The sequence below is a fragment of the Eulemur rufifrons genome, chromosome 18 (genome assembly GCF_041146395.1).
Source record: "Eulemur rufifrons isolate Redbay chromosome 18, OSU_ERuf_1, whole genome shotgun sequence".
NCBI lineage: Eukaryota > Metazoa > Chordata > Mammalia > Primates > Lemuridae > Eulemur > Eulemur rufifrons.
The window spans coordinates 4,824,760-4,837,703 of NC_091000.1; the positions used below are offsets into that span (position 1 = coordinate 4,824,760).

Here is a 12,944-nt window from a genome sequence, read left to right on the forward strand (position 1 = left end):
GTATTTCCTCATGCTGTTATAACGTCTTTACGTGCATGCTGGCACCCAGTGTGGCTCCTTACTCCTGTTGTTTCGTGTTTGATAAGCTGTACTTCTGTAGCACCGAGTGTGGTATGTAAGTCATATTGACATGAGAGTCCAAGATAGCTATAAACATATGGCTCACACTGTGAAATGTTCTTTTTTCCTTTCCCAGTGAGTTTTGAAGAAACATACAAGAACATATGTCCATTCCTAGGACTCCCTGCCAGATTTTTTTTCTAAATTGTGGTTTGAGATGTCAAATAATTAACTGGACACATCTGTCAGAGCTTGCTTTCCTTTTCAAAAAAAGGAAATTTGAAAACAGCTACCCAAAAGACATAATTCAGCATTCTTAATTTTCCTTAACATATTTAGTGTCCACAACCCTTAAAATCAAGCAGAAATCCTCTGAGCTGCGTGCAGTCATTTTGTTAGTGGCCATACGTTCCCTGGGGATGGGGTGAGAGCAAGGAATCCATTTTCCTGTTTGTTTTTTAAGCATTTATTTATATTTAATTCTTAGTAAACCTGTGGTTTAGAGAAAGAAACTTGAAGTTAGAGTCAAAGGATTCATTTCTAAATCTCGTCTGTCACCGTGTGACTTTGAACAGTCATATAACCTAACAATGTCCGTTTCCTTATGTAGAAAATGAAATAATAATAGTAATGCCTGCCCTCTCTACCTCACAGGGTCACTGTGAAACTCAGATGGACTAATACGTATGAAAGTGCTTTGGAGAAACAAGAGCTGTTAGAACTGCATTTCCCCAGTCTGGGATAAAATGAGATCACAATAACTAATAGCAAAATCACCATTTATTTGGCTCAAACACTGTCTACTCTGCAAGAATTTCAGCTCTTTCAAATTCTTCACAACTAGTTCTGGGAGTCAACTCAGGGTGTTGAACACATGCTTGGGTACGAACCCACGCCTGGGTTCCCACCAGGAGCTTGTGTTCTCTCTGGCTCACCGCGGTGGTCTCTCCACTCTGCTCATGCAGCCAGTGTGCGCTGACCCGTGGCCTGAGCCCCCGATGCCACCGACATCCTCACCAAAGGGAACTAGAGTCATCCCCTGTAACTGCTCTTAACATCTGTCACCTGTGACATTCTCGCCTACATCTTCTCTCACAGTGTCTCGGCCTGGAGGACACACCCTTCTCACCTGGATGGGCTCCTTAGGACTGTTTTGGGAAAATTCTCAAACCATGTTTTTTTCTCTGTTTTCACACTGCAACAATCAACACAGAAGACTTCTGTGACCAGATGTGAGGGTTTTTCCCCACACACCAGCGGACCTCAGCTGGACATGTCTAACTCAATTCCAACACTACCTACCTGGAGATGGCATCAGATCCCACAGGGCAAGGGCTCAGGCCCCAAAACTGCCACTCCCTTCAGATACCAGTTGTAATCCACCGCCCTTCAAGTTGGACTTCCCATGACCCCCTCTTTGGGTTCAGTTAATTTGCTGGAACAGCCCACAGAACTTGGGACAACACATTTACTGGTTTATTTTAAAGGATATTACAAAGGATACAGATGAAGGGATGTGTAGGGTGAGGCATGGGGCGGGAGGCAGAGCCTCCGGGCACCCCACCCCCTAGGAAGCTCCGTGTGTTCAGCTATCCAGAAGCTCTCTGAACCCAGTCTTTCTGGGTTTTTATGGAGGCTTCATTACATGGGCATGATTGACTAAACCATTGGATCAACTTGACCTTCAACCCCTCTCCCCCCAACTAAGAAGTTGGGGGGGGGCTGAAAGTCCCAGCCCTCTAATCATGCCTGTGTTTTTTGGGTGGTCAGCCTGTCCAGAAGCTGTCAGTCAGCATTCGCATATAAAAAGATAGCACTTGGGAGATCCCAAGGATTTTAGGAGTTGTATGCCAAGAAACAGGGATGGTGACCAAATATATATTTCACAATACCACAAGGACACTAAATAAGGAGGAGCATCAGCGGGTGGTAGAGACCAAGGTGTTCTCTAAAGCTGTGCTGGAAGGTTTCTGCCTGAGAGTTTGTGCACCTTATTTAAAGCTGGGGCAGAGACTGCAGGCTGAGTGGTCCAACGACAGTGTAACAAAGCCTCTGGCTGTTTTGCAACTGTGAATTCTGACCATACCATGAGTTTGTTCCCATACCGTGATTTTGTTTGAGGATCCTTGGCAGCTGAGTTCTGGATGGGAACTGAGGGAAGAAGGGTGACATCATTCATGACTAATGGCTGGACAGCTGTATCCCACTTAAGGGGTGGGGCGGTCAGGGGAGTGTGAGCCAGGAAACCAGCTACCTCAGGGACTAATGTTAGAGAAAATGGAAATAAATACAAATACAAGCTTTTCAGTGAGCCCCTATCAGAGGAGGCCGCAGTGGTGCGGGGAGATAATGGCGCTGCTCTTTGTTACATAAGCTACATAGAGCGATAGTTTTTACAACTCTTTCTGTAGCTTTCCAGCCTTAGGGTTCAGCTGCGGTGAACTTGCGAGTTTCTGGTCCTAGTCGTGCTGCTCTGCTGGACACGGCCCCTTCCCTCCAGCCCACTGATTGTTTGGACATGAAATAAATCTGTGCATCTCAACTCTGTTTCAGAAAATGAAATCTGTCTGGGAAAAGTTTCGACGTAGCAAACTGGTTGGAACTGGGGACATTTGTCTTAAAGCTCTGTCAACCAAAGAAATGACAAGGTTCATAAATTTGGCAAGGAGAGCTTTATTTCTCATAAAGGGTTGCAGCCTGTAGGTGGCCATTCTGACAGGCTGGGAGGCAGAGCCTCCAGCCAGAAGCTAGAAACACATGCCTGGAGGGAACAGTATAGGAAACCGGAATTTATGCTGAGCTGGGTGGCCGTATAGTCACATTTGATAAGCTTTGGGGGGAGTCATGAATATTTATGAAATGAGATGCGTGCACATGTACAACTGAGCTTCACGCCCCTTCATGGGGTCCATATTCAGAAAATGGTGGCCTTAGCATGATCCGAGGGTGGAGATTTTGACCCTCTGATAGCAAAAGATGAAGCAGAGGACATGAAACCTTTACTGTGCATACTCCATAGACTGGTTGGAACCACTCTGTGGTTGGTGGCCTCCTACCAGCAGAGAACTGTGTTCAGCTGTTGGAGGAGTGGATCAGGAGATTGGTTTCTGTTTAGCCCTCAGGGAAGAAAGCCCGGTGGCTGTCAGTGAGGGAGGGAGTATAATGGCGCATGTCTGACCTCCCCTCCCGTCATGGCTTGGAACTCAGGTTAAAGGTATTTCTGGGGCCTCCTTGGCCAAAAGGGGTCTGTTCAGTTGGTGGAGGGCTTAGGATTTTATTTAAACTTACAACCCTGCACATGTGGCAAACGTGTGTTTTATTTAGGTTGAGCTCATTAGGAGAGGTGGGCCTGGTAGGGATTCTGGACCTGGTGAGTTAAAGCCACCACGGGCCCCACCTTCATACTTGCTCTGGTCTCCTGCCTTCCAACTGTGGCATCAGAAGTTCCTTCCAGAGAAAGGATTATAGCTAACAACCATGCTTTCTTACGTACCTAGTTTCATCCTGAAAGTTGATATATTTGAAAAACTTCTGCAAGACCAACCAACCATTAATTCTGTGTTTGTTCATTTTGACCTTCAACCTTAAATAGTAGAGCAGAAGTTAAAAATGTATTATTCTCCTTTTAACTAATATTTAATTCATTAATGAATAAAAATGGGGATGGTCCTCGATATAGTACAACATTGAAGAAAGAAATATTCCCTGAAAAAATTTTGAAATCAAATCAACAACTGTGTATTGAGTATTGACATAATATGTGAAAATGCTGTTCTAAGAGCAGAACTTCTGATGATTAGCTTTGCTGACATTTTCGTCTTGCAGATGATAAGGAAGAATGAGTTTTGCTATTCTAGACTGACTTAATGTTGACCTTGAAGGGAGGTCTGATTGATAAGAACATTAGGGAAAAGTAACTAGGTCATCTTAGAGTTTTAATAGTCAAGGAAAAGAATACAAGCAAGTATTCATAGAATACTGAGAATCAAGGTAGAGTTTGAGAAAACGATTAAATAAAAACAAACTAACCTCAATTTCATTGTGCCTAGTCAAAAGAAAGAATATGCAGTATTATCAAGAAGGGATAGTCTACATGGGGGTTAGAATAAGGGAGCCAAAGAAAAGATATGATCACTGTACCCTAGCTGTCCACTGGAGAGGGGGCCTGAGTTGGCCAGGATGAATTTAGTCTGTGCAGCAAACCCTGCTGTGGAGGAAGGTGTGTGGAGCTTTCAAAACTGCAAGGCACCAGCCATTAAAACAGATTCTGTGCTCACCAAGCAACCTTCTGATTATAACCAGAATTTGCAGGTAGTTTCTAGCGATGACTAGGTTACATGAAAATTTGTTTTATTTTTTCTCATTTCAAATAAATATTTTGTATATCAGTTTCTTGTTTGGTTAGCATATGTAATTCTCTTAAGCTTAAGCAATTTTGTGCATTCATAAAAATTATTTTTGGGACCTGCCAAGTAATACCATCTAGTGCAGCCATCTCTAATTCATCTTTTTGTACTTTCACCAATGACCATAGAGAAGGATATTCAATAATCTCAAATTTTAAAAGAAGATAGATTGTTTGATTAAAAGTTAGTGGAAAGCTCTATGTTTAATTATTATTTGAAGACATATACACAATGAACTAAAATTTACACAGATCTCCAGAGTAGCATCTTAGGCATGGATTATTTGCCCAGAAACAAATCTATTTAACTAGCTTAAACTAAAAATGGGGGAGGAGGGGCAAGCTACTAATTGAAAGGATGTAGGAGTATCTTATAGAACCCAAGGCCAGGAAGTACACGTGACAGCCCTGGGAGACTCCAAAGCAGGAATTGAAAGTTGAAAATTGAAAAATCGAGAACCAAAGTCACATGCTCTCTCTGAGAATTCATGAGCTCTCATCTCCACTTCTCTCTTTCTCTGCTTCTCCATGCAAATAGCTGCCCAACCCTTGCCTAGAGCCTAATAGAAACCAGCTGGAATCTCAGAAGCTCAAAATTCAGAGAGTGGGACTCTGATTGGCCGAGCTCAAAGAGGTGTTCACTTCTAGTCCATTCTGTTGGCCCAGGGATGACATGATATGGTCTCTTCTACTCAGGAACTGCCCTTTAAGGGGTTCTGAAGAGAAGGGGACCTCCACAGGGTTGAGTGATGGGCAGCTTTCAGAAAAGTAGATGTTCCAGATATACATGCCAAGTGGTATCTGCAGAGATAATAAAAAAATTGTTTTAAAATTCAATTTGGAGTAAAATAATGAAAAAGCAAAGGGAAGGCAGATTATTAAGGCATATTATATGATTTTAATATATGAGAAAAAAACAGACGTGTAATACTTTTTTATTGCCTTCTTAGTTATCTGCAGAAGTGGTTTCCATATTGAAAGTTTTATAACATCTTTAGAGGGCATTAGATTTGCTGAGGCCTTTAAAGCCTCTTACAGCACCAGATATTAAGGAATTTGCCAGATGAGTTTCAGAGGAAGTGCTGTCAGTAATCCAGAGGTATTAGGGAGAAAAAGAGAGATTTTTAGGAAACTGGCGGTGGGAGAATATTGGCTTTTATTTTCCAAAGGGGAGAGAAAAAATTTAGTTCTGAAAACTTGACATTGATGTGCAGTAAGATCCTAAGGGAAATCATTTAGGCGTATGTAAAAAGTAGCCATTAGGCCGGGCATGGTGGCTCACACCTGTAATTCCAGCACTTTGGGAGGCTGGGGTGGGAGGATCATTTGAGGCTGGGAGTTCATAGCAAGACTGGACAACATAGCAAGACTCCCCCAACTCTACAAAAAAAACCAAAAACAAAAAACCTTAAAAAATTAGCCAGGCACAGTGGTGCGTGCCTATAGTCCTAGCTATTGGGGAAGCTGAGGCAGGAGGATTGCTTGAGCCCAGGAGTTCAAGGTTACAGTGAACTTGATTGTGCCACTGCACCCCAGCCTGGGCAATAGAATGAGACCCTGGCTCTAAAAAAAGAAGATAGAAAAAAGTAGCTGTCACTAGGTGCCAGCATGGGTGTATGAAAATGAGTCAGATCAAACTCATAACTGTATCTAAAAGAAGACATGAGCTTACCCTAGTAACCAGGAGACTGTGTGATACCTAATGCGTCTTGATTTAGTAGGATATTTAAGTAGTCTTAAGATTCCTGTGGACAAGAGAAAAAGATGTAGTTTGAGAGGCAGTGCAATTAGGTAGATTGATGAATGGAGTGATATCAGTCTCTCAGGAATAACGCCTAGCTTTAAAACACAATATTTGACCTCATATTCATCCATATAAATAGTAGATGAAGTGAAATTTTAATATCCCAGTTTTTCAAAATTGAAAACTGGAAGGGGTGGTTATATACAACAAATGACAGATATCATCAAAGAGAGCAGAAGCTGCTGAAGCATGCACCTAAACCAACAGTATAAAATACAATTAAGTGCAAATATGGTATTTTATACCAAGTTCAACTGCAAAAACACAAAATGGAAAACACTGGGCTTCCAGTAATTTGGAGAGAAAAATTCTAGGGATTTGTGAGCTAGCAATACGATATGGTGGGAAAAAAATGCAGTGCCAATATAATTTTGGATTATGCTTATACAGGAATTACATCCTTACAAAGTGCTATAGGTATTACCCCCTTATATCAGCTAGTCCCAGCCTTCCCTGGGAAATACAAAAATGGGGCATTTCCAGAGAGTGACGATGAAAAGGTTTAACCTATCAATTTCTTTTGATGCTTAGATTTACTCTGCTTGTGTAATGCACTGTGGGGAGTAAACCCTGCCATACCCTGTTCTCAAGGGGCTTACTTTGTATGGTTCCAATCACAGTGCATAGAAACTTAGCACTTAGCTAAAACCCACTCCCCCTCCGCTGTTGAGTTCGAGCAATTCGGTTTAACAGGTGGTAATTCTCCTTTTGTTGAAAATGTATATTGATTTCTGAATGCTAAGTTAAACTTTGGATTCTACATGAGCAACTTACTCAGCCATTGGATGTCAACACTGTTTCATGTAAATTGTAAACATTTTTCCACTTCCTTTTATCATGGGAATGAGCAAAAGAGATTTTAGATGAAGGTAGGAAAGGTTCTCAATTTATTTAAAAATAAAAGTGGACAGTTAAAAATCAGTTTCCCAAATTGAGGATTTGTTTCCTATTCCTAAAGAATCTTCCCTATTATATTTAGGTGGCTTACAGAATTAAGGGAAGAGAATCCAAAATGACTGTTTTTATTGAGACTGTGAGTGAATGATCTGGAAGTAAGGTGCAACCCTTTAAATGGGGCGAGACGAATGACTTCCACACACAGGTACAAGTGCACACATACACACATTACTGTAGATTCGTGATAGTACATATGGATGGCACACAGGCTGAAAATGTTAAGTTTTTCATGTCTGCTGAATTAGATATTATTTAGTGATAAAGTCTAAATACAACAAGGCTCTATATCAAACTACAGATGTTAAAAATATAGCTGATATGGAGAAAATGCAAGTAAATTTTTCCTAGGCATTTCATTTTGGGTTTTAAAATCTACGTTTTTAAGTTATTGAAAAGTCACAAAATTTCTTAATTCTCTTTTCTTCTGATACCAAGCACCTGGCCCATGTAGCTTCCATGAAAATGCTCTGCAGAATTACTCTGACTCTATAGCTTTAACCATTGCAAGCCTATAATCTGAATGTGAATATTTGCGATCAGAGCAGTTTTACAGTGAAGCTGAACCGCTACTGTCCTCCACATTAGAGGATTTAAAAGCTCTCTTGGAAAATGAGATGCTGGAGAGTAGAAATTAGTCTAAAAATGTGTAACAAGACCCATCAATCTAAATGTGGCATTCTTGTTTCAGTTGGCCTCCCTTCTTATTAGAACTTATTACAAATTCTACCCCAATAAAGTGAGAAAAGTGGAATGGGGAGTTTTGCCTCAATGCCAGGGGAGCATCTTTCATTTCTGAGGCCTAGTATCAAGGCTCTGTGTATCATGAGCGCTGCTTCTATGTGCTGCACCCCGTGGCAAACCGTCTCACCGTGGCACACCAGAAAAGCTGCCAAAAAGCTAAACTTTTTCGAGACCCTTCATTCAGGCCGATGGTGGCAAATGAAAGCCTGTGATTAAAGGTGACAATGAGTATAAGAAAAGTAATAAAAATATACACCAAGAGTTGTTACTGGCACACAATCTAGTTTACATTTTTTGAATTATTATTTCTAAACTGCACAGGAGAGAGGAGATGGAAAACACCCCTGTTCCAGCTCTCTCGACCCCATCCTCTGTAAGGTGCACGGCCTTCAGGTGGTCTCCGCCTGGCGATCCCTGGGACAGTGAAGTGTCCCTCATGGGCCTGGGCTTTTGTCTTCAGCCTGCCTTCTTCCTCTCTCTTTCAGTCCCTCTATGTTGTCAACTCCCCTTCGTCTCCCATTCAAAGTTCCTACCTTGCCTGTTTCCCCAAGTTGCATCTCCTATCTTAGAAATCAGCAAGTCCCAAATCTCCTTCATGTTTTAAATATTTTCACCTATTCTGGTGTTTGTTATAAATCAAAATTGCTGTCCTTCCCACCCAGTTCTGCTACTGTAAGTGCAGTGGTTAGAATCAGATGAAGAAAAATATTGCCTGAGTCTCTATCTGGGTCACAATATGTGTTTGGGGATTATTACCGCTACCTATCCAAAATTAGACACACCTTGCTCTGCCTGTGCTGGTTTCTCTCCGGAAACGCTTATCGCATCTTCCTATAATATCTACATTTCTCCACTCTTACATATTTAAACTTACTATTCCGAGAGAGCTTTTGGCCCCTTGTAACTTTGGGTTACACTTTAGGGCCCTCTTTCAGCATCTTTCTTCTGTGAAACTCACTGAGCCTTCCCTGGCTTCTTGAGTCTTTATTGGGCCCTGTTTTTGGTTTCTTCTGGTTAAGAAGAGCTTTCTCTTAGGCAGGAGGATCGCTTGAGCCCAGGAGTTTGAGATTGCAGTGAGCTGTGATTGCGCCACTGTACTAAAGCCCCAGCCAGCTAGACCCTGTCTCAAAAAAAAAAAAAAAAAAAAAAAAAAAAGGCTTCTGACAACTTTATTCCTGCTACAGTTGTTTCAAATAGCTGAAACAAATAGTTGTACAATAGCTGAAGATCTGTCTTTAGCCAATCTAATAGCTCTAAGCAATATCAGAACTTTGTTTATTCATCCAACAGTAAATATTTGAGTGCTTGCTATATGCCTTAAGTTAACCTGTTTAATTTTTTTTCTGAATATTTTAGCCATATAGAACAGGATAGCTTTCAAACACAGTAATATAGTGGTTTATTTACAGCAAACGAAATGAATCTCTTGCACCAATAGCTCAAGTTTCAAAAAGAAAAATAAACTTGAGATCTAAGTCATGAAAAAAAATCCATCCTGATAGCTGTAAATACTATCTTAAGCGTCCTTGGCATAAAGTCACAAATTAATTCTTTTTATCACACACTAAGTGTTGGTTATGAAGTAGCTTTATGTAGGAGCAACTTTATCTCATAGCAGCTCCTCTCTTCTATCTTGTGTTTCTGTTAAAATTTTAAGGGTTGTGTTTCATTCATTTACCTTAGTTAAGTCAATAATATTTAATTTAATCAGAAAATATAACCATGGCAAGGTTGGAGCCAAGCATTATAGATTGCCTCTAAATAAACATGCTGAAATTTTCTTTTTGCAGATGCAAGTATTGGCATTATGATGAAAATCTGCTCACTTCGAGTGTTGTCATTGTGTTCCATAATGAAGGCTGGTCAACCCTCATGAGAACAGTCCACAGTGTGATTAAAAGGACTCCAAGAAAATATTTAGCAGAAATTGTGTTAATCGATGATTTCAGTAACAAAGGTAATGGCTATAGAAGTAACATTTTGTCTATAAAATGAGTTAATTATGAGTAACTGCAAAAATGTAACTACAAAAATGAAATCTCAAAATAGTTTTTTAAAACTTATCATCCATTGATAGCATCTATTAGCAACAAATTGACACCATGCCAAGCATCATATTAATATATGAATTGTTTCATTTAATACAATAATTTTTGCAGTAAAAATTATTATTATCTCCATTTTACACATGAGGCTCAGAAACATTAAGTAACTTGCCAAGTCACAAAGGTAGTAATTAGCATCTAAATCCATAGGCTCATAAGTCTGTATCTTTAACCACTATCTTAGACTGTACCAATTCTTTGGGGCTTGGATTTTGCAAAAGTTTAATCATAGAGGTCATTCATTGAAAGACTGAAAAAATGCAATTGCATGTGTATTGCAGTTTACAATATACAAAATGTATATTGAGCTGCCACGTGAAGCTCCATCGGTAGTTTTCCAACTGAAATCCCTATACCTATTTCATAGTCTAAATTTTGCATTTGAATGATGATGCAAATATTGAATTTGACCAGAACTGGGGACTATTTTTATTTGTAATAGAAAGCATCTTCTAAACCTTATTTTGTTCTATATTTGATTTAGAATTTTGAATAAAAGGAAATTATGGTTTTTATTCTTTATTAGGAGCCAGTTATTACAGCATTTAGGGAGGCATCGGTTAGTATTGGTTCAACTTGGCAAGAGAGTGGCTGAGCAGTGATTTTTCCAGATACATGGGTTTTTAAAGTTATTATAACTTTAAATTTTTTCTTTAAATACATAATTAGTAGTTAAGTTTATCTTCTTAATGATATAAATATGAAAAGGTGGATAATGCTATAGCTCAGATGCTAAGTCAGCATGTTAAAAATGTAATTATGCTACCGAAACCCAAATCTGGATACTTATTTATTCCTCTTTGCTTGTCACAAAACTGAACTGAAGCCTTTGAAAATTGACCAAAGAGCTCAGACTATTCAATGACAACAGGTTGTTTGCATTTTTGCATAGAATTTTTGTGTACAAGTAGCGACACCACTGAATATAAGGTTATACATGAAGACGGAACATGGGAAGCACGAAAATACCTTTTTATAATGCTTCATAAAAAAGCCTCCACCCACACTGTGGCCACGGCAAGTCAGGCGACTCAGCCTGACATCGGTGGATCAGGGCGAGATGGTCTGCTCCCAGGAAGGGCAGTGAGTATTGTGGGCCCTAATCCAGTCTGCTGCTGCAGTGCAAGATCCCAGAGAAGCCAGTAGTCACTGGATTCACCATTTCCCCTTTTGGGCCATAATAATCAAGAATCTAAATTTGAAGAACAGGCCATCAACTCATTTCTGTCCATAAAAATTTATTCAAAGTTTGTTTAGGTCGCATATCCAAAAAAGGTCCTAAGGGAATTCAGAAAGGCTTTTAAAAAAATAATTTAAGACTGTACTAGGCTTAAAAAAGAAGAAAAAGATGATAAAGGCTTTTTATTTATTTATTTTTTTATTGATACATAATAATTGTACCTATTCATGGATTACATGTTACATCTTGAAACAAGCACACAACATACAATGATCAAATCAGGGTAACTGGGACAAGATTCACCTGAAACATCCATCATTGCTTTATGTTAGGAGCATTTGAAAACTTCTAGCTATTCTGAAATACAGGAACCTATCGTCAACTATAGTTGCCCCATTGTACCACTGGATAAAGGCTTTTTAAAAAATAAAAAACTTGAAGGGAAAATTACCTGGGTTTTCTGGGGAAAAAACATGATTAAGCAAAAGCATTTAATTTTTTAATGCTTAACTAAAACTGGGTGCCAGAATAAAAAGAGGGAAATGTTTTTTCTCAATTCCAAATACCCATGTGTGGGTGTCTTGCTAATAATAAATTCCCTAAAATGAGTAAACTACTAAGTGTATAATCTGATTTGCCCATTTAACCACTAGCTCGTCTCTAAATACAGCAATTTTTTTTTTTGTGATTGTGTATTCATGGGCCAAATTTTTAAATAATTTTAAAACAATTTTTGTGTCCGCAAGAAGCTTCTTTAAAGGATCCAGGAGCTTGTTTTGGCCATGGTGAGACAACTTCATGGACTCAGAGTGATACAAACAAAAGCTGGTCTCTTACAGTGGGAAGCCAAAATGGGAACTTTGCCAAATGTGTGTGGTTTTTATAACACAAAATTTCCTCTATTAAATTAGAAGCATATGTTATACACATGTAATTATAACCTAACATAATTATGTACACTTGTTGATGCTTACGATATGGTGAAAATGGAGATTTTTATTTTTTTATTTGTAAAACTTTAAGGGGTACAAGTGTGGTTTTGTACATAGATATTGCGTAGCAGTGAAGTCTGTGCTTTTAGCACATCTGTTGCCCAGATAATGTACTTTGTACCCATTAAGTAATTTCCCATCGTCCCCCCCACCCTCCTTTTGTTGTCATTTGCCAGCTTGGTGGGGACCATATTCGTCACACCAAGATGGCAGCTTTCAGCCCTGACTGTGGCTGGAGAAAGATGGTCCAGAAACAAGTGTTAATAACCTGCAGCCCGTGCGGATTCCAGTGAGGCTGCATAATTTCATTAGCGGCCAGCGCATCCTCAGAAATCCAGGGCCGGTGCTTTTGCTAATAGCAAACAAAACGTTGTGTCTGCAAGCTTTCAGATTTGGCATTAACGTGTAAACTTAAAAAAAATGTTATAATGTATCTCAACTGTCAATTGCCATGATCATTATTTAATGTTTAGAGGGATGTTTGATAGTTCTCAGGCTGACCAGTTTTCTCTGTAGACATAGTCAGCTCAAAACTTAAATAATGCACTTCACCTTCCTTCTTTTTTTTTTTTTTTTTTTTTTTTTTTGTTGTTGAGACAGAGTCTCACTTTGTTGCCCAGGCTAGAGTGAGTGCCGTGGCGTCAGCTTAGCTCACAGCAACCTCAGACTCCTGGGCTTAAGCGATCCTACTGCCTCAGCC

At 39.6% G+C, this 12,944-nt stretch overlaps 1 protein-coding gene across 4 annotated transcripts in view; it reads left to right on the top strand.

The window, feature by feature from the left end:
* Nucleotides 1-12,944, top strand: part of GALNT7 (polypeptide N-acetylgalactosaminyltransferase 7) — a 128,342-nt gene that overhangs the window by 93,394 nt on the left and 22,004 nt on the right. For all 4 annotated transcript variants that reach the window (XM_069493337.1, XM_069493336.1, XM_069493338.1 and 1 more), the window contains exon 3: nt 9,758-9,924. In XM_069493337.1, coding sequence (XP_069349438.1) covers nt 9,758-9,924 — 167 coding nt within the window. The remainder of the gene's footprint in view (nt 1-9,757; nt 9,925-12,944) is intronic.